Consider the following 25,153-nt stretch of genomic DNA (forward strand, 5'->3'; position numbering starts at 1 on the left):
ATATTCTGCTTAGTGGGTTTTTGTTCCATCCATGTCCAACTACATAATACAACAACAGCATTGTTTAAAGTATTTATTGTTTAAAACATATACCCTTCTCGTATATATATAGTATTTAACGTAGTAATGCTGCACATGTAAAAAAAATATATATATTTGTGCTTTGGTTCATATGGCATGGCATACGCTTTTTATTTTTTACTAAACAGTGTTTCAGTAATCAAATCATTTTAATAGATACATCGTACTTGAAGCACGAGTCTATCCCCTAGTATTTTATTACAATATTTACATATTAAAAGTATAGACGTTATTGGTTAGAGATGTTTATCATTTTGAAGCTATTAATAATATTATAAATTTTCTAGTCGAAATGTCTTATAATAATTAGCGGCCCCTGAAATGCAATTCTCTTCCATACATTACAGATCGCTATCCTTGTCAGTGATTAAGAAAATTTCATAGAATGAAACGATACACGTGTAATGTTTTGATTAGAGCATGTATGTAATAAAAATATTATGCTAAACAATGAGTTGTAATTATATAGAAATGTTTTATACCAAGGAGTATTCAATTTGTTTGTGTTTGATTTTATAAAGTTCTATAATAGGATGTTCGGAATTTCATCTGAACACCAGTAATATAGTTTGGACAGTCAAAAATATCCTGAGGTTAAAAAAAAAACTGAAATGGGCAGAGGTTTTCTATCAATGTAGGTTTTGGTGGTATTTTTAGCATCTTCTACGAATAGGAAATAACCTGATTTGTTTTCTTTTGACAACGTTTTGGTCTCTATGCATAAAATTTGAAGGAGATTCCTGATTTGTATTAATTGCTGATAAAAACAAGCTAAATATTTAGACTAAAACTAAACATCAACCTTATAGAGTAGGTAATTAAATACACTTTTAGTATGTTCTTACTCATAAAAATTGTTTCATTATAATTGACAAACCCAGTAATATCTTAAGAGATTAGGCCAGCTCAGTAATTCTTAAGTTATTCCTTAATACATGTGTATTAAGTTAACAGTGTAAAACAATCTCTATAATTTAACGATGATCGAAAAATAATAAAACTAAATATAATAAACATTTAAACTAACAATGCCAATGAAAGCAACTATAAAGAAACAATAATACCGAAACAAAAAAGATAAGAGATTTATCGTAATGAAGATAAACTTAGAATATGTCAATATGGAAATTGAAAGTGAGACACAACATAATAATATCGTTTCTTAACATAAATTTACTTAGAAAGCTGTGATTGACTAGTAAGATAAGAACATTTCAGAATAGAAAATAGTATTTACAACTTACTATAACTGTAGTTTATAAACCACGTTCTTTAAGGGTGTGTTTGTAAATCTGGCTATGAACGGTTAAGTTATTACAATATCTAAGAAAATAACGTACTTCTCCTTAGCCCACCACAGAAGACAATGTATTCATTAACAAGGCCCGATATAGCGGTGTGAATAGTTACTTATCCCCAGAGGGAGAGATGCTCAATGATGTGGAGGTAGTGTTCAACAAATACGTGTACAAAGAACTGAGGGATGCTGGTAAGCGAGTTTTAGTTGGTATTTATTTTGTTTAGAGACTCCAGGGCTCGGGCATGGCCATCACTAATATTGACCTGCTGATCAGGGGGATGATAATCAGTCAGCAACACCCAAATTTAATCAAGTAGCTCCGGGGTTAGTTATTTGATGTTTGTTAACTTTCATTTCGTATTGAAAATATTGTCAGACGCCTTTGATTCTCGCCCCTTAGTGGCACAGCGGTATGTCTGCGGACTTAAACCGCTAGAAACTGGGTTTCGATACCAGTGATGGGCAGAGACAGTTAGCCCTATGGGTTGCTTTGTGCTTAACTACAAAACAAAAATAAAATCCTTTGATTCTCCAATGAAATAAGATTTTTTTATATTCTCATGAGAGTATTGCCCATGATTGGGGTTCTCAAATAATGACTGTCTGCCCTTACAGATATTAATTATTTACCTTTTTTCAAGTATCTTGAAAGCTAAGGGTACTGCAACACTTACAGCATTTTCATCAACTATAGCAGTTTTTTAAGGCAGTGTATTGTTTGTTACAAAAACATATTGTTGGTAGCAGGCTCGCCAGCTACCCCTCTCAAAATTCCCTTAATTGATGGAAACAAGAACAATTCTCTATTTGCAACAGATTCCTCCCATAAGCATGCATATGACTTGAGTCCACAAGGACATAAACAGATGAGTATTGGACATAACATTTGAGCAAATGTATATATATATATATAGTATATATACACCCCCACCACCTCACATACACAAATTGTGGATTTTCCCCTCAATCTGGCAACCGTGGTTAGTAGTGAAAAACGTTATGCTTATGTTTGCTTGCTTGTTTGTAGTTAAGCACAAAACTACACAATGGGCTATCTGTGTTGTGCACAACACTGGGATCAAAACCCGGTTTTTTAGCATTATAAGACTGTAGACTTACCACTGGGAGAGGGAGCGTTATGCTTCTGATGAAATAGTGCAACAATGTAAAATTCATTAAGTATTTATTTGTTTTGAGTTTAAGCGCAAAGCTACACAGTGCCCACTTACAGGTATTGAAACCTGATTTTTAGTATTATAAGCCCACAACTTTACCCATGGTGCCACTGGGACAGGGCATATTCACTCATGGAAAAAATAAATACATTTTCATGAATTGGGAAAAATTTAACTTTAGAAAATGAAGAATTTAATATACAAAATTCCGGGTTAGTTTCATATTATAAGATAATAAAGCTATTGAAACTTACACAAGATCTTTGATTTTTTTTTACTTTTTAAAACCGAAACCTTATAGATTTCATACCTAGCATTCCAAACAGCTCTAAGAACGACTTTAAACACGCTTTTTCTTTCTTAAAACAGGTATATCAGTGAGGAATGTTCCATGGAGTCAAATGCCTATGTTATATTCATAATAAAGCACGGTTTAACAAATTTTGTTAATTGCTGAAAATTTCTCAAATTTAAAATAACCAGACAAAATAGATTCGAAGTTAAGACTTATTTTGTAGATAGCTGAGCATTGTAAATTATAAATTGTGTACTTCAGAAATATGAGGCTAAACAGGTGTTTTTTTGGATAATTTTGTCTAACAATATTTGGTTATTAGAAACTTTTATGATAAATTCACTAATCCCATTTTTTATATCTGTATGCATTGTAAAACTTTTTATTGATTTTTTTCTTAGCTTGTATCAGATAAATTAGTTATTTGTTTGTTTTTAAATTGTAATAATTGTTAAATAAATCTTATAACACTAAACATCTTACAGGAATCGATCATCTTTTATCTCAACATGTTGCACATCTTTTCATCCGTGAGCCTCTCTTCCTCTTCTCTGAAAACATCTGCCCCCAAAGTGAAGATGACATGTACCATTATGAGGTCTGATCATTTTCTCACTTCTAAATATCATCTTAAAGCAAACTAATTTCGTTTATAAGAATGTTTAGCTTCTTAGTAATGTATATTTACAACACACACACACACACGTGTACATATATATTCGTTTCTGGTTTCGGGACTGTGATAGAAAGAGGGGTCTCAAATCTTCATTTTGTGTTGAACATATATAGCTGGTATGGCCTGGTGGTTGGGGCTTTTAACTCGCAATCTGCGGGTTAGAATCCCCGTCATACCATACATGCTCACCCTTTCAGCTGTAGGGGCATTATACGGTGACAGCCAATTCCATTAGTCGTTGATATATTCGTTGCTGGTTTCGGGACTGTCATAGAAAGAGGGGTCTAAAATTTTCATTTTGTGTTGAACATATATGGCTGGTATGGCCTGGTGGTTGGGGCTTTTAAGTCGCAATCTGCGGGTTGGAATCCCCGTCATACCAAACATGCTCACCCTTTCAGCTGTAGGGGCATTATACTGTGACAGCCAATTCAATTAGTCGTTCATAAAAGAGTAGCCCAAGAGTTGGCAGTGGGTGATGTTGGCTAGCCTGGTGGTTGGGGCTTTTGACTCGCAATCTGCGGGTTAGAATCTCTGTCATACCATACATTCTCATCCTTTCAGCTGTATGGGCATTATACAGTGATGGCCAATCCCATTAGTCATTGATAAAAGAGTAGCCCGAGAGTTGGCAGTGGGTGATGTTGGCTAGCCTGGTGGTTGGGGCTTTTGACTCGCAATCTGCGGGTTAGAATCCCCGTCATACCATACATGCTTACCCCTTCAGTCGTTGACAAAATAGTAGCCCAAGAGTTGGCGGTGGGTGATGTTAACTATCTGCTTAATTATGGATGAATATTGTGTATCTCGTGTATTTTTGTGCAAAATTCTAAACAAACCAAACCTTGAACATATATAATAATGTAGAAGTGACGTACACTAGTCAAAAACGTCGCACTTTCTCTAATAGTTGTTCGAACACTAATCATCGAGGTTGGAAGAAATTGTACAGAATCAAATAGAGAGTTGTGTGTCTGTGATTTCCATTCTATGGGTATATTGCTTTTTTTTCAATAGAAGTGTTTCTTTGATCGTTGTATCTCGTATAACCCATGAAATGTGAATATTAATGGATTTTTAATTAACAAACAAATTACTCTGGGTCATAATTTATCATAACAAATTTATTAATATGACTAATATAGACAAGTAAATTCGAAACCTAGCTAATATTATCTACATTGAAAAATTAATCCCATCCAGGTGGTTTGGATGCTGATTTCCACTAAATGTTTTCTTTTAACTTAATCAATTCACTGATGAGAGCAGGAAGTTCAATAAATAATTAAAGATGTGAAAAATAGAATATTCCATAACCAAAGGCTGATGTCGGCGTGTGTCAACCAATCACCGGTAGGGATTCCCCTTCTTCTAGATTCCAAACAAAAGTAAAATATTACCCAGACTGTATTATGCAATGTGAACTATGACTCCACGAGTCAAAACACTTGTACTTTTGCCATTAAATCATCCAGACCGTATTTAAGGCTCATCCATCAAACTCTTAACAAGGCTTAACACAGTTTGATTCCTGATCCGGTCCAATTTACCATGATCGTTATTTCAGCACGATAATGCTTCCCACAATAAAAAAACAAACAAAAAAAACGTGCACTCAAGCCTGGTTTAAAAGTTCCAATATCGATGCCTCGCACAGAGCTCAATCTTAACCACGCACAACGTTTTTGGGACCAAATAACCAGATTATTTGAGAAGGTTAGACTATGGTCTTCTGTTCACCATTAATTGGCTTGTTCTTCTAAACAGATATTGAAACAAACTACACAAGGCACCTCTGACTGTATAAATATATAGATAAGTAGATAGGCATGTTTACATGCGTGCCTATCATGTATATGTGTATATTATATTCACATGACATTGAATAACCTAGCTGCCATCAAGTTCAGATATTTTAGATAGCAAATAAATAAAATCATTAAGATTTAATGTAGTGAAAATATACAATAATCCAATATTATAATACATTTCCTTGAAGAACAATATAAATTGTCAGAGTAACATGTAGCTTTTTAATTGTTTTTATTAAGCTTTTGGTTCCTCAGCTGATTATCAAACATTAAATTTAATTAACCTGAAAAACAAATAAATTAACCATTAGAACGAAACAAAACTTGGGTAGGACTAATATTTGTTTTCACATAGACGTGAACTCAGTCAACTTTCTTGTTGTCAACAGAACATTCACTCAACCAATTGGCAAACAGTGAGATTGAAGGTTCCTTCTCCTGATGGTAGCATTGGCTGGCGGGTGGAGTTTCGACCAATGGAGGTTAGTAATAGTTACTTCGTGTTGACTGTAAGAGCGACTATTGTCTAATTTTGATAAGGTACAGAACAGCTAAAAGTAGGATATAAGTGTTAAAATATGTCATGTATCATAACGATGATGTTTGGTTAATGCCGATAAATTCACTTTAGCTGTTTTTGTGCTTTATTAATTACCAGTATTTATTGGTTATTTCCAGAACTTCAAGTACTGTGTAATTTTAAAGTGAATTTACTGACATCAAAACTATCTATCACTATGATTGCTTAGTTTGGACTATATTGCACCATTTTCGATGTTTCAGCATCTATTTCTGAGGCCTTTTTATACACATGGTTGAACGAAAAGTACATAGAGATTAGCTTTGTTCTGTGTGTGAGGATTTCATAAACCACAAGTTGTTTTGTTGTTGTTTTTTTAAATCACACTAACCAGGCCCGACTTTAAGGATAAGCAAAAATGGCGGCTGCCCATGGCGCCAGTTAAGCTATCACTAACTCTAACTTCTATCAGAGTGCAGGTTGGCCCTGTGTTAGAGCTCTAGATTTTGGAGCAAGGAAGTTAGGCTCAAATTTGTTCAATGTCTCAAAATATCCCCCCCCCCACTTTAAACTATGGATGCGTTATAAGAGTGACAGTCAATTTCTTAGCGTGGGTAGTAGGGTGCTGTTTACTGAATGCTTTTCCTCTGGCCAGTAGTTCAAAATTAGGGACATAATATAAATACAAGACATTTAATCAATGTCGATTTAATCAAGTCACGTTGTCTTGTGTAGTTCTGTGTTTAAACTAAGATTTTACAACAATCTTAACATTTTATTGTAATTATACAGTGCTTAACTTTAACCCTAGAACTAGTTGAAAATAAATACTGGACCTGATGTACCAAAAATCCGCGAAACGCTTATCAGATCACGATTTTATTAAATATCCTCTAAGCCCTGGCAACAAATGTGATGTTAATATAGTTAGATAACTTCCTAGTTTCGCCAGATTTTACATCTTAAAATATGAAATCTGGCGAAGCGAGAAAATTTTCTAGTATATTATATGCAGTAAATACAACATTCAACCCGACTGTTTAACACTCTCTCCAATATTTCATCACATTTCATATCTCATCATTGAACTATTTAATAATCCTTCAAATAATATTTCAGGTTGCCTTTTGACTGTTCTTGAGCGTAACCAGTTTTCTCTGGTATTGAAAGAAAGTTTTTCTAGGCAGAAAAAAAAAGGGGGAATTTTACATTTATGATCTGCAGTCCACAAGGCACCAGAGGTTGATACAAGATACGTGCCTAAAAGAACGTTTCCTGACCTTACACCACCCCTTATATCTCCCATGGAGAGGAATGTAACAATGCATACATTGTGGAAATTTGGGATCACACGTAATCGTTACTTATTAACGTAGGTCTCGGACCTACGTTAATAAGTAACGATGGAATCTCACGTTATGCGAGACCTACGTTAATAAGTAACACTGGACTCTCGCGTTATGCAATTGTCCAGACAGACTGACAGGTGTTGTTGAAGATGATGAAGTAAGACATCGGACTCTCATGTGTTACGAGACCTACGTTAATAAGTAACACTGGACTCTCGCGTTATGCGAGACCTACGTTAATAAGTAACGCTGGACTCTCACGTTATGCGAGACCTGCGTTAATAAGTAATGCTGGACTCTCACGTTATGCGAGACCTGCGTTAATAAGTAACGCTGGACTCTCACGTATGTTATGCGAGACCTGCGTTAATAAGTAACGATGGACTCTCACGTTATGCGAACAGTTTTGAACATCCACATTGCCAGACATCGGCAGGACAACCTTTTTTCTCCATTTATAAAATAAATGTTTTAAAATACACAATGGACAAAAAGTAATGCGTGTAAGCCACTGTTGGACTTACCTCGTTGTTGTTTGTTATGAAACACAAAGCTACACAAAAGGCTATCTGTGCTCTGCCCACCACTGGTATCAAAACCCAGTTTCTAGAGGTATAAGTCCGTAGACCGTGCCACTGGAGGGCTTCTACTTCATACATAAATTTAGCACTATGAAATATATCATTCTCCCAATGACCGAGTTGTAACTTTAGAATGTATAATCGTAAAACAAAGGTTTCTGCCAATGCGGCGGACACGGAGCAGCTAGCTAAAAAAATACCCGAACGATTCTTGTTTAATAATACACGTATAATTAATATTTTAGTTAGGAATATTGTTTTATAGCAACACTATTTAATGCGGAATGGGATCTGTTGCTGTAACAATTTTGGTCCCAATAACCTCTGTAATGACCATTCACAGATGACGTCAAGGCACTGTATATTTTCTAACAGTTATGTACATGTGTTTTTGTTTAGTAATTAAATATGGTTTTTGTATGTCGGGCTAATAGCGAAGATGGCACCTCTGATAATTTGTTTTGAATTTCGCGCAAGCCTACACGAGGGCTATCTGCGCTAGCCGCCCCTAATTTAGCAGCGTAAGACTAGAGGGAAGGCAGCTAGTCATCACCACCAACCGCCAACTCATGGGCTACTCTTTTACCAACGAATAGTGGGATTGACCGTCACATTATAACGCCTCCACGGCTGAAAGAATGAGCATGTTTGGTTGGACGGGGATTGAACCCGCATATTGCGAGTCGAGCACCCTAACCACCTGGCCTCCTCTAATAAAATCAGCCATTTATTGTTTCCTTCTTCCGTGATATTTAAAAGCTAAATATATCCTTTTTTTTTTGCAAAATTCCTCATAACTTCAATACCTACGTCACACTCATTGATTTTACCCAGTGAATTATACATATAAGAAGAATTTCGCTTAATGTAAAATTTCCTTAACATTTCTCGTATAGTTACAAAGATATTAGAAGTTCTAATTTTAACGTAATATTGATAATTTTAAATATATGTTGACAAAACGTACACGTATCCAGGGAGTATTCAGTTTCTACGAACAAATCGTAGTTATTGATATCAATTAAGTTGTAAATTAAAATGGCATATTTGTTATTGCGGAAGAATTAGAAAATACAATTTGACAATAGTAATTATCTGTCTAGAAGTTACCATATTATAACATTGTTGCTTTGAAATGAATGGGAACCATTTGAAAATTATAGTTAAAATGTTTGGTCTTTCAAGTATTTTGTTTCTCTCTCCAATTTTTTTTTTCCTAAATGTTATCGAAAATGAATATTTTACACGATTAAAGTAGCATTAAATAATGCACCTAAAGTAACATTTTCTTTATACTTTTCATATTCCTAATTTTTTCTTTTAACTAGGTTCAGCTTACAGATTTTGAAAATGCAGCATATGCAGTGTTTGTCATGTTACTGACAAGAGTTATCCTCTCTTTGAAGTTGAATTTTCTTATCCCAATCTCAAAGGTTGGTTCTTCTAATGCTCATCTCACACAAGGACATGTAATTAATGCTTCTTTACTTACCAGTCGTTAGACTGAACTTAGGGATACCGACGCCTCAGAATCAGGACTATTTTTTTTTTGCACTCGAGTGAGTTTAATCGTGTAATTTACGTATTAATGGTTAATATCCCAGTTGAGATGCTAAATTCTCTGCCTCCTTCAACACAGGACTAGAGTTACCGTAGATGATACAGATCCCTATATCGTATTTTATATATAATTATTGCTCATATAATTCTCAGAATGAGTGACTAGTATCACTTTATTATTTTTAGGATTTTTTTTTCCAACTTCCATAAATTCTTGCTATTGGTTATATACGTGAGGACTTATAAGCATATTCATGTTTTGTGTGTTGGTAAGACGGACCCCATAAACAAATAACTTGGCGATTTATATGTTTTGTAAGTTTGACAAGCTTCATTTTTCTTGGCAGTTAGTTACAGTAAATTCTATTGGTTGTAATATTGATAAGTCTCGAATAAAGTTGTAGCAATTCCCTTTAACTATGAAGATAATTTAGTGTATGGTTTTAAGACTGGCCTATTATTTAAAGCTAAACAAACGTCATTTGGTACTATTGAATTACAGCCAAAAATATCCCAGTAACGAAGGTACGTAACCAATGATTCAATACATTCCACTTAGTAGAAATATTACTTTTATGTTGTATTAATTTATGACATTATGCACTTTTACTAAGCTAAAATTAATGTGGTGAAAATTATGTTTTGGTTATGATCTCTCTAGTTTATTTGTTATGAACCACACGTTATTATTAATTACTTGTATGTTTTTATTGTTGTTGTATTCAGTAGTGTAGTGCTAAATAAAGAAGTGAAATATACTACATGAACGTGTAAGGAGGAATTCGGTAGATTATTTTTTTAAGAGCAAAGCCACAATGGGCTAGCTGCAGTGTCCACCGCGGGAATCGAACACCGGACTTTAGCGTTGTAAGTCTGTCAAATTGCCGCTGCCCCACCGTGGGATGATTAATTCGAAATGGTGGCGGTATAACATTCTGCCTTCAAAAAAAAAGTACAGGCAGGCCGTGTCCACACGTTCCTACCCCTACTACACCTCGGTTTGTATTTGCTTCTTCGATTACCTTCTTTACATGCGGCTCCCTGAAGTATTAATCGTTTATAATATCTACACATTAAATTTTGGATTTTAATTTTCTACAAGCTTTTCCAAAACCTTGTAATATTATATACATAAATACATTGTTATCCAATTTGCTCATCTTAGCAATAGAACTCTTGATTTTTTTTTTTAGTAACTCTCTATTAATTCAACACTTTTCTCTTATTTTGTATGCGTTCATTTTTTACTGTGCTTTATTACTTGCTTTGTTCTCCTGTGGGTCAGCGGTAAGCTTACGAACTTGCGATGCTGAAATCCGAGGTTCGATTAGTCGCGGTGGACAAAATGCAGATTGCTCATTGTGTAGCTTTGCGCTAAAAACAAACTTAATTTCTTTACGGTGTTTAGTAAAAAAAATGGTCGGATATTCGCATCGGAAAGTTATCTGTAGAAGGAATTAAAAGTTTCAAGAATATAGTTTCTTTCACATTTCTGTGCTTCTAGTTTTAAAATCTGTATTCGAAGTATTTCACACTCCTACTACACCTTTTCATATCTATTAAAGGTGGATGAAAACTACGAAGAAGCTCAGAAAAGAGACGCAGTCAGATCAAGAACTTTCTGGTTTCAAACAAACTTCATGAAGGGTGAGTTAGTTTTAAGTTATCGTAATATATATATATATATTATAATCAGGCCCCCTCAGAGGTTCAGAGTCACCTGGCTATAATAAAAAAAAATGATGACACATGAAAACAAAACAAGACCATCATTAGCCCAAAAGAAAGGTGAAACAATTTAAATATTTTTTTATCTAACATATATTTATTAATTTCGAAACTTCATAAATGCAAAAAAATAACAAGTGTCTAAACTTGAGGCACCCTTTGAACTTGAGGCCTGGGCTAAAAGGCCCTCCTGGCATCCCCTCTGATTGGTCCTAATTATGATTAAAGTACTTCAACATACATTATGGTCCCAAAACGTGTAGACTGTAAATCTGATAGTTGACTTTTCAGTTCTCTGACTAAATTGCATTTTTCTTAATTTCTGATTTGCTTGTTATTTCTATAATAGATCTCTACACCCCCAGGACTAGCTTGTAAAGTGATTTTAGCAGGTTATCATTACGTTATGATGATGCCAGTTAACAGTGACGAAAAGTTAACTGGCCAACTAGATTCTATAAGTTAGTCACAATATTTTTTCTTCTTCAAATGTTCTTATTAGTGTATTAATACATTATTGTACTAAATAATGGAAAAATGTTTGAGCAAGTTTATTTTAGCAACACATGATTGAAGATGAACAATGTTTTGCTGTACAATACAATAGGTTTTTCAGCTGTTACATTTATTTAATTTACTAAAGTGTTTGTTTTTACATTAAATAGAGTTGATTTTGATGAAATGTTAGACACACACCACAGATATATATATATATAATTATGTGCTTTATAGATAAGAATGCATCAGAAGAAACATGCCATTCTGATGGATCGTATGCCAAGATGACCATGAATGAAATAATTAGTGGTAAAGATGATTCGTTCCCAGGCCTTGTTCCTTTAATCCAGAAGTTCTTGTGTAGTGCAGATGTTGAGGTTGACACACTTCATACATTACAAAAATATCTGGAATTCCTACAACATCGTGCCTCAGGTAACAATATCTGTGACTTTGGTTTAGATATTAGGATATAATGGACTAAAGTATAAAACATCGTTAATTTCAAGGAAGTATGTATCATGTCACGCTGTTTAGAAAAAGGTTACAAGATTATCATTCTCACACTCTGTAAATTTTTTACCAACTGCCTCCCTTGATAGCATCCAGTAAAAGGATAAAGATAAAATGTAAATAACAACAAGTCTGTTTTACAAAGGTTTTACTGTGTGGTTAAACAGAGAGAAAGGTATATCTTCAACACTGAGGCAATGTGAAAAAGTGGACCAAAAAGCTGTTTATTGTTACTGGCAGTGAAGAAGCAATGTGAGCTGAGTCGACAGCTGATTGTTTTTCAATACAAGTAATAAAACTCAATGATGTTTCTTCAACAACAAAAAAAAACAACACACACACACACATAAAGACGTTCCTGAATTTCACTCAGTCATTGAACTACTGGCTTATAGTCCAAGACTTTAGCCTATGCATACCAAAGAAACGAACGACACCAAGAACAGAGAACAAAAAATTTCAGAATTATTAGAGTTTATAGATTGAACATGACATCTTGAGGTAGTACCAATCACAAATATGATGATAATCTGTTCTCCTAAAGATTGCCTTTATATCAATAAGAAAGAACCTTTTGAGTAATTTGGATACATATAATGTATTAAATGTTCAAGAGACTCCACATATTAAAGTGGCAAGTGCTAATTCTATTTGAAGCAAATAGGTGTCTCAGTTAAAGATAGCAATATTACAGTAGTAGTAATTAAATAACCCGTGTTGTTGCTAGGTCAGCAGAATCACATCTTGAACAGTGGACAGTTCAATCCACATCCCAACACATTACAAAAGATTACACCCAGTTCGTGTTTTCAGGCTTTTAGGCTTAGGAAACTAGTTTATTTTATAATGAGACACAGCCATTCAACATCAGTCATTTCTAGAAATAGGTAGTTTTTTCAGCAATAATACCAAGCAAGTTAAAACATTTGTGATATACCTTATATGTGTATTCTGCATAACCCTTACATTTTGATTCCTCAAAACATTTTTATGTTTATATGAAAGAAAAAAAAAAATCACAATATAGTAGTTCATGGAAACAAATAAATTATTAATGTTATTGGATTTGTAACAAAAATATAAAACTATTTTTCTATCCTTATGACCTCTGCAAAATTTATAGAAATTTCATATTGAAAATCTTTACGTTATCATTATTGTTTTTACATTTTCACTTTGTTTAGGTAAATTACTCACAACAGCCCAGTGGATTCGTGAGTATGTTCTTGACCATCCTGACTATCGACAGGATTCTGTGGTGACCCAAAGGATAAACTATGATCTCCTGTGTACAGCCAACAGAATTCAGAGAGGTGAACTCAAGTGTCCAAGGCTCCTTGGATCATCTTAACCTTGAAAGAAACAAGTTTTTTTTGCTTTATAACATGGAATATAGAATTTATAAACATCTCAGTAACTCACTAAAGCAGGGGTCTCCAAATCATTTTGGACATTTTGGGAGGTAGATCTTTTTAGGCTTCGCAGGCCAGAGGGGGGTCATGGTAAAATTAAGTAGGAATGCATACATGATCAGAATACAACATCACTAATTTATTTCTCAGATCAATCACTTCCATTTGAACTTCAGGTGGCAGTTCATAAATAACACAATCATATTGGTTTTGGAAGATCCTTATTTCTGTTGCAATCGCATCAAGATCAGAAAAACGCTTCTTGAACTGTAGTTTCAGGTCAAAAAGGATATCCCTGCAAACATGCGTGGGAATTTTTTGTTTTTATAATATTAAAAAATTATATTATTACTTTAATAGACTGTTGGCAGGCTGGATAAACCGAAGTTGTTTGGAGACCCCTGCACTAAAGGATTATGACTAATCTTTCCGAGGGTTTTTTTTTTTTGGTACAGCACACAAATGAAAGATATTTGCAATTGAGTATAATTCACTTTCAATTGAGTGAAAACTTTCCTGATTTACAAAAATGTATTGTTAAAAAAATTAACTTTAATTTTATGATAGGAATAATACTTTCTAAAATGGAGATACTCATTAATCATCACTTGATTTGTACAGAAATGAGTTTTTAATGTTAGGGCCATAAGTCATTCATTATAAATTCCATGTTAGAGTGGAATGCTACTTAAAAGAGTTAAGAGATTTCTTCAACATGTGTTTAGAGTCTTTAGAAAGGCAAGTGATACACTTACCTATGTTTTTGAAGTATGCATATACTTAGTACCCATGAGATGCTCTAAAACCAACTTCCCAGACCAGGTAAAAACTTATCTACGCAAGAGAGATCTAAGCAGTAGATAAAACTAGATGGGAAATCTTTCTAACCAGGAGAAATATATGGGACACACTGACCTAAAAGAAAAACTGCTTCATTCTGAAGCTTAATTTTCCTATTTGGTAGAACAATAAGTCACTGTATTTACATAGTCAAATATCATACACCTAATGAAATCCTTTCATCAGATCATCATACAATATACAATGAACTTGACTGATAATCTTCACACTGAGCCCAAGAAGAAATAATCAAGAACAAAGACCATTATGAAGACTCTGCATTAGCTGAGAGATCACACAACCTTTAGAGAGTGATAACAAAATGCTATACAGTTTATTTTTTTTATTCCCTTCCAAAGGTATCAGTGTTTTAAAAGACGGTGGGGAGACCAATTACGTTACAAAAGTAAAAACCTATGGCAAACAGTATAGATTATTCTTCACCATGATTGGCCAAGAGCATACTGCATCCTATAAAATATTTGAAGCTATTGTCTTGAAGAGCCAGCCAACATATCACACGACTGTTGGCTGGTTGTTGAGGCTATTGCTGTACATGCATGACTATGCATAGAACTTTGTAAGTAACAATATAATGAAATTTAGGCTTAATTACAAACAGTTTTCTCAATCCTGTAAAACAGTTGCTCACATATTTGATCACACAAGATTTCAGTTACACATGAAGAGCTGCAGAAAAGAACAATGAGAGTATGACTGGATGAAATGTCTGAAATCTTATTAGCATTTTATGTTGAAGTAAGTTTATTTTACTTTGTAAACATATAAAGAGTACAATCCTTTTTGTACTCGGATATTCATAGATAAATTAATTGAATTATTTAGGCACAATCTTTGATTAAATTGATCATTTCTCTTAAAAATATAATCACCTACATAATGGTCCTAAGCCTTTCGTAACCATGTTAACAGTACTGATGTGTATAGACAAATAGGCTTCATGTTCTAGTAAAACAAAATAGAAAGGAGGACAGAATAACAATTAATGACTAGTAATTTTAGGCAACAAATGATTTGATACCAGTCAATATTTGCATATTATGTGACACATAAATGTTCAATCATGGATGTTCCAAAGTAAGAAATGACAAAATACAACCTTAGAAGTGAGTCAGGTATATTACAATAGAATCAAATTTAAATGAAGAGATAACAAAAGAGCAAGTTCAGTAATAAATCAATATTTTAAACCACATCAGAAAAAAAAAATTGACTTCAAATCTCAAGGGAGCAGAACAAATTTTAGACAAGAAGCTGAAAGTTTCAACAAAAGCTTACATAAAATGACAACCTGCTGTCAAGAAGTAATAACAACAACAAAAAAATCAGCCAATTGTAGGGAGAAAGATAGCAAAAACTAGAGCATAGCTTCATAAAAGTAGCTTCAAATATTCAGCTAGATTCACTAAGACTGCTAAACCATTTAATGGAAGAACAGAAGAAATGGGTAAACAGACAAGCAATATTTAAGTACATATACTGTTCTTTATGCAAAGAACCAAGTTAATGTCAGCCATAATTCCTGGGTATTATATACTTTGACTTACAGGGTATTCCAAAAGTAATTTCCAATTGACTGAATGAAAAAATGGTACAGTTCTAAAGATATTTATTCCAGATCATCTTCACACCTACATCAGTGCTAATATAAAACACCAACAAAGAGCTCAGAAATTCACATTAATTTGTTCCATGTTAAAATAATACCCAACTTTTGGACACCTTGCAGATTTAATGTGCTCCAGCTGTACAAAAGATATCACCAAGAAAAGAAACGTTAGAAGCAGAAACAGCCTTAGCTAAACCAGTAACACCCGATAAAATATAATATATTGAAGTGATCAGCACATAAGGACTGTTTGGATCAAGATAAAGAAACCTTGTAACTTAGGTTGGCAATATTTCATCAGTGCCACATATGTCTCTCATTTTTAGGTAGCAGGTTCCAATCACCTGCATTCATGGAGGAAGGGAGGATTTTAGTCACACTTGGTTATCTTCGTAATCATGGTCAGACAAACATGTCCAGTCTCCCTGAATAATAGCGAGAAAAAGAATTATTAGAAATGTTGCAAGTAATCTTATAAAATTGGATGGCCATACAAATTCCCACTATGAACCACATGGCATCGTGAAGTTTAAAAATGCTTTGAAACTTAATGAATTTAAGCCACAGTTTTATTGATAACTTGCTGACAAACCTCTTCAATGCAAGAGGAAGAAACGGGGGAGTTCAAATCCAAATGCCCATCCCTCTATGTTACTCCTCAGAGTGCCTTAAAGGTACACACAAAGTTTGGCAACAATCAATCCAGCATTTTCCCAGTTATGAGCACACACACACACTTTTGCCAAGTAATAGTTTAGATTTTGTTCATGAAAATTAGCTGATACTTTTCGATTTTTGCAGCATACTTTATTATAGTAGCCTTAGCATACACAGGTCAATGTTTCATATATTTTAAGAAAAAGGTGACCATTCACTTACACAGTATTTCCATGGATAAGTCCGATGTTTTACAAATTTTTTTACTAAGAATAAATAAATAAATGATTATTTAGACATTAATTTGTACGTGTATTAAAAGTGTGATTGATTTGAAGAATAGAGCCTGAATGAATCTCAACATACATTAATAGGAAAGGCTAGCAGTTTTTGTATCTCGGCAAGGATTTGGTAGTGCTATGCTCAATTGTCTTGAGAGTCATCAGTATGATGTTTCTCTTCTCCTAATCAACTTTTCCATTTATTTCAATTTTATTAGTAACAATTTGTTTAAATTTTATTAACTTGTGTGTCCTTGGTTCATGATTAGTTGTTATACTCATTAATTGCGAGTTACTAATGGCAATCTACTGAAGCACTTTTTGGTTGAACACTTGTTTTATTGACTCGTATTTTAGTACATAAAGTCATGGTTATTATAATAGAATTATTAAATGCCAATCTTAAGATTCTTGAAAGTTAGAAATGATACTAATATATAAATGTTAGTAGGGTTAGTAAGATGAGTGTTTTAGAAGTAAGCGAGGTATATAGTTACATCAAAGTAATCCCAGTCATTTTCAAGATATTCTTCCCATAACTTTTTGAAAACGTAATGCATAAGGAAAGAAGTTCACTATTCAATAGGTTTTATCTTGTTTGAAATAATAAATTATTTCTACTTTAATTATACAAATTTATTTAACTTTACAATTGAAATGTTTTATAACATCTACTGTTTTGAACCTTTGGTATTTATTTTAATACTTACATTTCAATTAACTGCTGACAGACGTCTATACCGTTCACTTTGTGAAAGGTGGTTATTCAATGGCTGTCTGTACAGTTCATACTGTGAAAGTTAACAAATGTGTTGAATCTCAAATTCCATACATTTATTAATAATATATAAAAAAATTGGACCTTTTTTGGCATTATATGTGTTAATTGTATTCAGTAATAACATTCTTCTCGCTTAACCAACTAATTACTTTTTGAAGAAAATTAAGCTGTTTTTAAGGGGTTAATTTCATATATAGATAATATACATGATCAGAACTCCAGATTCTATAGTTGTTTTTTCAGAGCTGAAAAGTTCAACAATTAACGATGCATGCAAGAGACAAAAGTGAAGGAAATATATCCAACCAGCATGAAAACAGCTTAGTACCTTTCATGTTTTTACATACAATATCATTAAAATGGGATAATTACATGAAAAGGCTTAAGTGGTAATTTTACCCATTATCAACAACTCTTGTAAAGTAGAATATAAATTATAAACTTCAGATGTAACAGACACAATTTTGGGAAAAAATAGAATAAACCTCTGTGTAATGGAACCAAAAATGACAGGATCTCGAGTGGATATTATTTCTTCCAGGTTTCATAATATATATACTAAATATTTTAACAAAATATACAATTCTTATTTAATCTCATAAAACAATTCTAAACTGAATATTTCACTAATACATCAAACAATATACAAACTACAGCCCCTGAAAAAAATACTCCCCCTAAAGATACTTTTAAAAAAACAAAACACTTGTGGACCACACATACACACACACATGTCACTAACAACTATTCAAGTTTTCAGCACTGGCTGTTAAAGGGTTTTATAAAAATGTAGAAAGTTTGTTGAAATGCTCCTAAACATATTCACATCTGTAAGATAACAGAAAAAAAATTTTTGATCTTTATTCACCGATGCTGTAAGTCAATTTCCTACTTTTCTTAATGATGTTCAATACAAAAAACTTTATACATCACATTACGACCTTCTTAGTATCCATTAATAGTCACCTAATATATAATCAAATGAAAGATTATCAACACTTCACAGTTCACACTTCGTAATTGAAACCATTATCCCTTCTCGTGTCTCATCCATTTTATTCTTTAATATTCCCTTCTCGAAAGACTCGGAACCTCTTAAAACTATTGTGAATAATATATTTCAGTGAAAAACCCAAATCTTCTTTTAAAAACCTAACAACTTCTTTTCTGAAACACATCTTAATCTTATATAGATCCATAATTCTTTGATTGATCTTCAGGAACTTGCAACAAGGTATTTTCCTCTTCTGTCATAATTTCACTAATGCTACTGTCTGGTTCAACAACGACTAGTTGCGTACTGTTATCTTTACAGAATATCCATGGTAGAGTAGCTATGATAGCCTGCAATAACACAATCAAGGGAAAATTAAATTTTTAATACAGTTACTCATAAAGAAAAGTAAGCAACTATAGTAATTTAGAACTAAGTTTCTAAAGTTACTACCAAAATTTAAAATTAGACAGAATACAACGTATATTATTATTATCTACAAAAGAAAGATCTGAAACAACTTTTATAAATGATTCAAAAATAATTAATATGTTGTAAGACCAATAACTAAAGTTTAAATATCCAAAGCAAAAGCTAACTTAATACTTACAGTAATTCCTGAACATACACCCATAACGGATGCTGCTAATGGAAAATCCAAAAGATCCGAGAGCACTCCTCCTAGAGATGGACCCATAAATTCCCTTCAATAGAAATAACGTAATGTAAATAAATGTGGCATCCATCTTATAGAACTTGAATTATGCATTAACTATTATACATATTGTGTGTGTGTGTGTGTGTGTGTGTGTGTGTGTGTGTGTGTGTGTGAGAGAGAGAGATCTGAAAGTAGACACCGCAAACACAAAGAAGAAAAACAGACAATGCGTCTATTCCAAAGTTTTTTGTTTAAGTTTTCGAGTCTGATAACAATACTTCAAAGGTTGTATATATATATATATACTATCAATTACATTTCCGATCTAGTTTGATAAAATAAAAAAAGTAACATATGTATCCATCATCTATTTCACTATCAGTTACTGATGGGGCAATCTTTTTCACAAGTTTATCCAAAAACAGTCCTGCCATAATATTTTTTTACTACATTACTGAATCAGCTTTTGTGCGTATTTTCAAATGCTAAATAAGGAATATTATCGTTACTATAATGATTTGGTAATTTTAAAAGAAAGTGTTTCACTATTCTTCATCACAAAATAGTTGTACATGCAGTTACTACATTTGAGTAAAAATATTATAGTATGGCCCATAGCAAACCTTCAATAACAGAAAATTAATGTATAAGTGACACAACAGTCTAATGTTACAACTGTTACCAGTTGCTTTCATCATCATCATCATCATCAATGAACGTATGATGTAAAAGTTATTATAAAAGCAACATGAAACTGAAATAATAATCTTAGTATCTTTGTTAGAGGTTAAACTATGACTTAAAAATAAAGTTTAAGGGAAAAACAGATATACACACATGCATACACCATGAATCTAAAGATAGTTGCTTTTAATTGTACTGAAATTATTTTTAAAAAATTCCAAAATTGTTCACACAAACTGAAAAGTGTTATAATTTAAACCTTCTTATTTCTCCCATCCAGCAGCTTTATATACATTTGTCAGTAATTACAGTTCACACCAAAAATATAACTTACCCAAGAGAATACATTGTACCCCAAAGACCACAAACTACACTGTAGGTTCCCATGTCATCTTCAAGCCCCCCATTGCTATAACAAAAAACAAAACTTCTGGAAACAATGAACTGATGTTTCATATAACAACTACACACAGATTTTGATGCTGTAACCCAACTAATCTGATGATTTCTTCTACTTAACCAAAATATAATTGGAATGCTATTAATACATTTTTCATGTGTATTGTGCTAGTTAGTCATTTAAGTGTTAACCCTAAAATTACTGACTTGTTTACATAGTGTTCACTACCAAGAGGGGTGAACTTATTGCATCTCGCCGAGTAATTTTTTTATGTTTTTGCCTATTACATCACTCATTGTAAAGAACTGATGAAAACAATTGGGTAAAGTCACTCACTCCCTATGTAAAATACATAGGGAACCCCTGCAGCAGTTAGTGGGATTGAATATTGACAGTATGTTTTAAACATTTCTGTATAACTCCTTATTAAAGACCAAGTAACCAAGAATATCATGAACTCACAAACAACTTGGTGTATAAATATCTTAGAAAAATACACTTACTCACAAATGATCCATATGGTCTAACACAGGACATCTTAGGGTTAAAAATATCTGAACTCTTATGCTGGTTTCTCTTTGTTACAACCTTAAATCTAGTCATGATTTTTTTGAGATTGTAGTTTTTGTAATCACTGCTTCTGTTTTAATTAATTATATGTTTCGATATTCATAACTTTCAACTTAAAGAAGTAAAACGTTTTGTAGAAAATAAAGAACATTTGTTACACCAGCATGAAACCTGAGCACCTACTTGACATCTCACCAACTAACTAGAACAAGTTTCGTACCATTGACATACAAGCCAAAAACAAAATTTATATCAATCATTCTGTGAAAACTTCACGAGGAATGACAGATTTTCCCTCTTATTTTGAAAACACCTGAAGAAAAATTTCCAATTAGGTGCCTCACATAAGTGTAAAATCTCTAGTTCAAGCACACACAAAATCATATTTTCAATGTTTCCTTGAAATGCATTTAATCACATTAATGTTACTTATACATAAAAAAAAAAAAATTAAGTCATCTTTTGGTCAGCATCATTTTTTCTTTTATGGTAGTGCTTTGAGAGAAAAACGGATGAAATGCTACATTCAATAAATCTCAAATTTATAACTGATACGTGACTTTAATACCATAGTCCATTACAGCAGTTTGGTCAACATAAGTCATGTATAAGGTTTCTTGTTTAAATAAAGTCGGCAATTCAGTTAATAAAATTTCCCTCCTCATCAGTTTGGTTTTCATATCCGTTTAATTAATGACTTTCCTTCAAAGGAGTAGGCACAGTCACAAACTAAAGGAAGGAATAATCTAACAAACAAGCTTAGCAGTTCAAACTGGAAGTAAATATCCTTAATGAGGTAGGCGAGAAAGATACAAAAATTAAAGTATAAGTTACAAAAGTCTTATATATCATTTTGTTTCGAGAATATTAGTGCTCTGTGTTGGATGGTAAAGCTGAGGTTCCAAGTTTTATGAACTGACAATGAAAGCTGGGTCAAAATGTCATCTAGAAAGAAAATATATAAAACCTGGTGATTTTCTTAACTTATTCTTTAATTTCATCACTATTCCAGACTGCCATGTTACATCTCATTTTTTAGTATGCAACTTATATAATAAAATTAGGCAAAAAACTTTTAATAAAAGTTAACTGACCCAGAAGCTTCTCAATAAGATTAGATTGTTTTTTTTTCAATGGAAAAATTTACTTCTTAAATGTAAATCTTGTTTTTGTTGTAATTCATCCTTAAAAAATTTACACTAGTACTCAAAGTTGGCCATAATAGAATACATATTTTGTATAAAAAAAAAAATTATTCAAGGCAAAATTTTTTTCATGGTATATTTTTAATAAACAATAATAATTCTTTAGATTGTAAACAATTCAAAAAGTATGTACTACCAATATAAAAGATCATTTTTACAATAAAACAAAAAAAGAGGAATTTATGCACCTAATGATGTTAAAGTTAATTAAATACATTGTTAAAAACTTTGTCAGGAACAGGCAAAGAAGTGCTGATATTATAAGAAACTTTACCTTATACACTTACTGTCATAAAACTATTTTTGATTTATAATTCCATAAACTATTTATATTAATTGTTTTACCAAAAGATGAAAAACAGTGAAGCCCAAAACTGTACTTACACTGCAGCTTGAAGAAGGCATTCGAATGTTGGAACATATGCTAATGCTGAAGAGACACCAAGCAGAACTATGGACACGATACTCAACCACAAAGTGCTGTAAAATGAAATTAGCTTTAGACAATAACTTCTCAAAATAGGGAGTTAATTTTTTTATTCATATCAGTCTGATTAAACTAAACTTTGTTACCGATTCTACTAAGTACACCAGTAAAAAGAAAAAGTAACTAAGCTCTTCGTTTGTTTGTTTGTAGTTAAGCACAAAGCTACACAAGAGGCTATTTGTGCTGTACACACCACAAGTATCAAAATCAGGTTTCGAACATTGTAAGTCCATAGACTTACCACTAGGGTCTCGGCTCTTGGTACTGATGTCTTTTACTTCTTAGTATTTTTCAATTATTTAAGTTCAACCATTCCAAGTAATAAATTTTAATTTTGAAACTAAGTTATTTTCTGCAAAACTGTGATATATAAAAGATGAATAAATAAAACTAGGTATACAACCTGCAAGGTAGGAAGTGTACTTTACTGAGAGTCAAAGATACAAACATGCAGTCAGTGGTAGGAATACATAATCAATCAACTTTAATCTTATTTGCAAGCTTCATATGTGAAATGGGAAAGAAGTATTATGAGATGACATGGATTTTCAATCTCGTATCAAGAACTACTTCTAACTATCTACAATTAGTTGTAGTTTCTCCCAGTAAAATAGAAATGCAAGAAAGAAACCTCTAGTTCTTATTTGTTTTTCATTCTTAATTTGAAACATCGGGCTACCTAGATTTGAAAAAATAGGTCAGAGTTGTCTTTTTTTCAGAAGTGAATTTTAATTTAGAAGGAACATTATTTCTCATTTCCTCGCTACATTGTACGACATAATATCATAATCATGAAGTAGATTACTATAACTTTTTATTTTTGTTTACAAAGATAACATTTCTGATCCTAAACGGTCAATGTCGGATATTCACATGATGTAAAACTATTAGGTTGGAAATATACTATGAAATTAAATTTCTTAAAAATAAAACTGTCTGAAACTAAATTACCTCTTAAGTGGTAAGAATGGAGATGGACCCATAAATAACAAAGCCCCTGTCATCAGCACCAACCCAATCACCATCACTGGATACTTGTTATCCTGTAATGTTACATACAGGTTTACCTTTTAGTTGAAAACTTTAACATGAACTTTAACTTAACAATCTACTAAGTTTTCTTCCCTTACTGAATGAAACACAGATTGTCTTGCCCTAGTGAAGAACAAGTGTTTGGAATGTATACAATTTTATCCTTCTTAAATTATAATCTTTGCTGTAAATCTATACGAAATTTATAACAGAAGCTTTAGCAATGTTATATACAGCATTTATTCTCAAATCATTATCAAAATGTATAAGCCAGACTACTACTACACTCATTAAAATAGTACCTGTCAAATCATTAAATACAATGCCACAAAAGTCTTACCATTTTTCCAGACAGCCAGCCTACAAATGGTGCAAACAAAGAAAAAGCAGCAGACATCACTAAAAAAAGGACTCCAACCATATCAGCCTTTATCCCAAACTAAAAGTTAGATAATAAACACCATCTTAACACAACTGGATCAAAGTTTGAAACTTATTTCTGAATATGTATATCTCACGACTTTCACATTACAAAAAAAAAGTTAACCACTATACAATAAATTGTAACAAAATTTACATTCAAGTTCTCTCCTTACAACTAAATGTTTACCATTAAATCAGGAGTTGGGTGATTTAATCAATTACTTATGAGCAGCAATTACATCAGTTAATGTCATGTATACTAATCGATTAACTGAAATTACCACCAAACTTGTTTGCCCAGTCTTTGTTATTGTAAAGCTACTAAGGCTATCTGCTACTGTCACTAATGTTGAAATGCTGACCAGAGGGAAAGCAACTAGCTGGCAACACCCATCAACATTTTTTGGGGGGGTGAATGCACTATGTACCATCATTTGAGGAGTGCAGTAAAATCAATTAAGTGAATGTCATTGATTAATGGGGCCATCAATTAAGTTTACTTTTTCAATTCACTTAAGATTCTAAATATGTACAAAAGTTCAAACCAAAGTTTACTTTTTTTGTGGGCAGGAAATTAAAATGCTTGTACTGAAAATGGCAAAACAACACACTTCTTGTTAAGGTTTAGCTAAATTACTAAAGGTCTCCAGAAAACATGACAAAAGGGAATGAGATGGTGAAATTAGTGGTTTCTAAGATCAAACACATAGAAATGGAGCCACTGGCCTAGCAACACGTATGTTCACATCCATTGCAAAACAAAATCATTTAGTAAATCTATAAATGTTGAAGCATGAAGCATACCCTCCATCTACTGGAAAAGAATTCAAAGGATACAAGAATGCACGAATGAAAAGAAGTTGCGTGTGTGTGTGTGTGTGTGTGTGTGTGTGTGTGTGTGTGTGTGTGTGTGTAGTACGTAGTATAGTTAATAATATAAGTAGTATATAGTATAGTAATAGTATAGTATTAATTATAGTGGTGGTAGATATATATAGTAAGTTAGTTTATT

At 32.7% G+C, this 25,153-nt stretch overlaps 2 protein-coding genes across 10 annotated transcripts in view; one reads left to right on the forward strand and one right to left on the reverse strand.

Annotated features, from left to right (window-relative positions):
- The window catches only part of LOC106457553 (glutamate--cysteine ligase-like), a 43,478-nt gene extending 25,772 nt beyond the window's left edge, over positions 1–17,706 (forward strand). Inside the window, exons 9-15 of the mRNA XM_022383538.1 lie at positions 1,432–1,570; positions 3,337–3,449; positions 5,728–5,820; positions 9,117–9,221; positions 10,914–10,995; positions 11,809–12,009; positions 13,272–17,706. Of these exons, the coding sequence (XP_022239246.1) occupies positions 1,432–1,570; positions 3,337–3,449; positions 5,728–5,820; positions 9,117–9,221; positions 10,914–10,995; positions 11,809–12,009; positions 13,272–13,438 (900 nt within the window). The 3' untranslated portion in view covers positions 13,439–17,706. The remainder of the gene's footprint in view (positions 1–1,431; positions 1,571–3,336; positions 3,450–5,727; positions 5,821–9,116; positions 9,222–10,913; positions 10,996–11,808; positions 12,010–13,271) is intronic.
- Positions 16,694–25,153, reverse strand: part of LOC106457554 (MFS-type transporter SLC18B1-like) — a 32,512-nt gene continuing 24,052 nt past the window's right edge. For 7 of the 9 annotated variants that reach the window (XM_022383541.1, XM_022383543.1, XM_022383542.1 and 4 more), the window contains exons 10-15: positions 24,059–24,157; positions 23,638–23,729; positions 22,584–22,679; positions 20,359–20,433; positions 19,293–19,386; positions 17,187–19,032 (exon numbers count right to left, since the gene is read on the reverse strand). In XM_022383541.1, coding sequence (XP_022239249.1) covers positions 18,874–19,032; positions 19,293–19,386; positions 20,359–20,433; positions 22,584–22,679; positions 23,638–23,729; positions 24,059–24,157 — 615 coding nt within the window. In that variant the 3' untranslated portion in view covers positions 17,187–18,873. Of the gene's footprint in view, positions 16,706–17,182; positions 19,033–19,292; positions 19,387–20,358; positions 20,434–22,583; positions 22,680–23,637; positions 23,730–24,058; positions 24,158–25,153 lie in introns of those variants that run through there. The other 2 variants (XR_002610203.1, XM_022383547.1) reach the window with 2 other exon arrangements.

Source organism: Limulus polyphemus, unplaced genomic scaffold (assembly GCF_000517525.1).
Source record: "Limulus polyphemus unplaced genomic scaffold, Limulus_polyphemus-2.1.2 Scaffold345, whole genome shotgun sequence".
In the NCBI taxonomy this organism is placed as follows: Eukaryota; Metazoa; Arthropoda; class Merostomata; order Xiphosura; family Limulidae; genus Limulus; species Limulus polyphemus.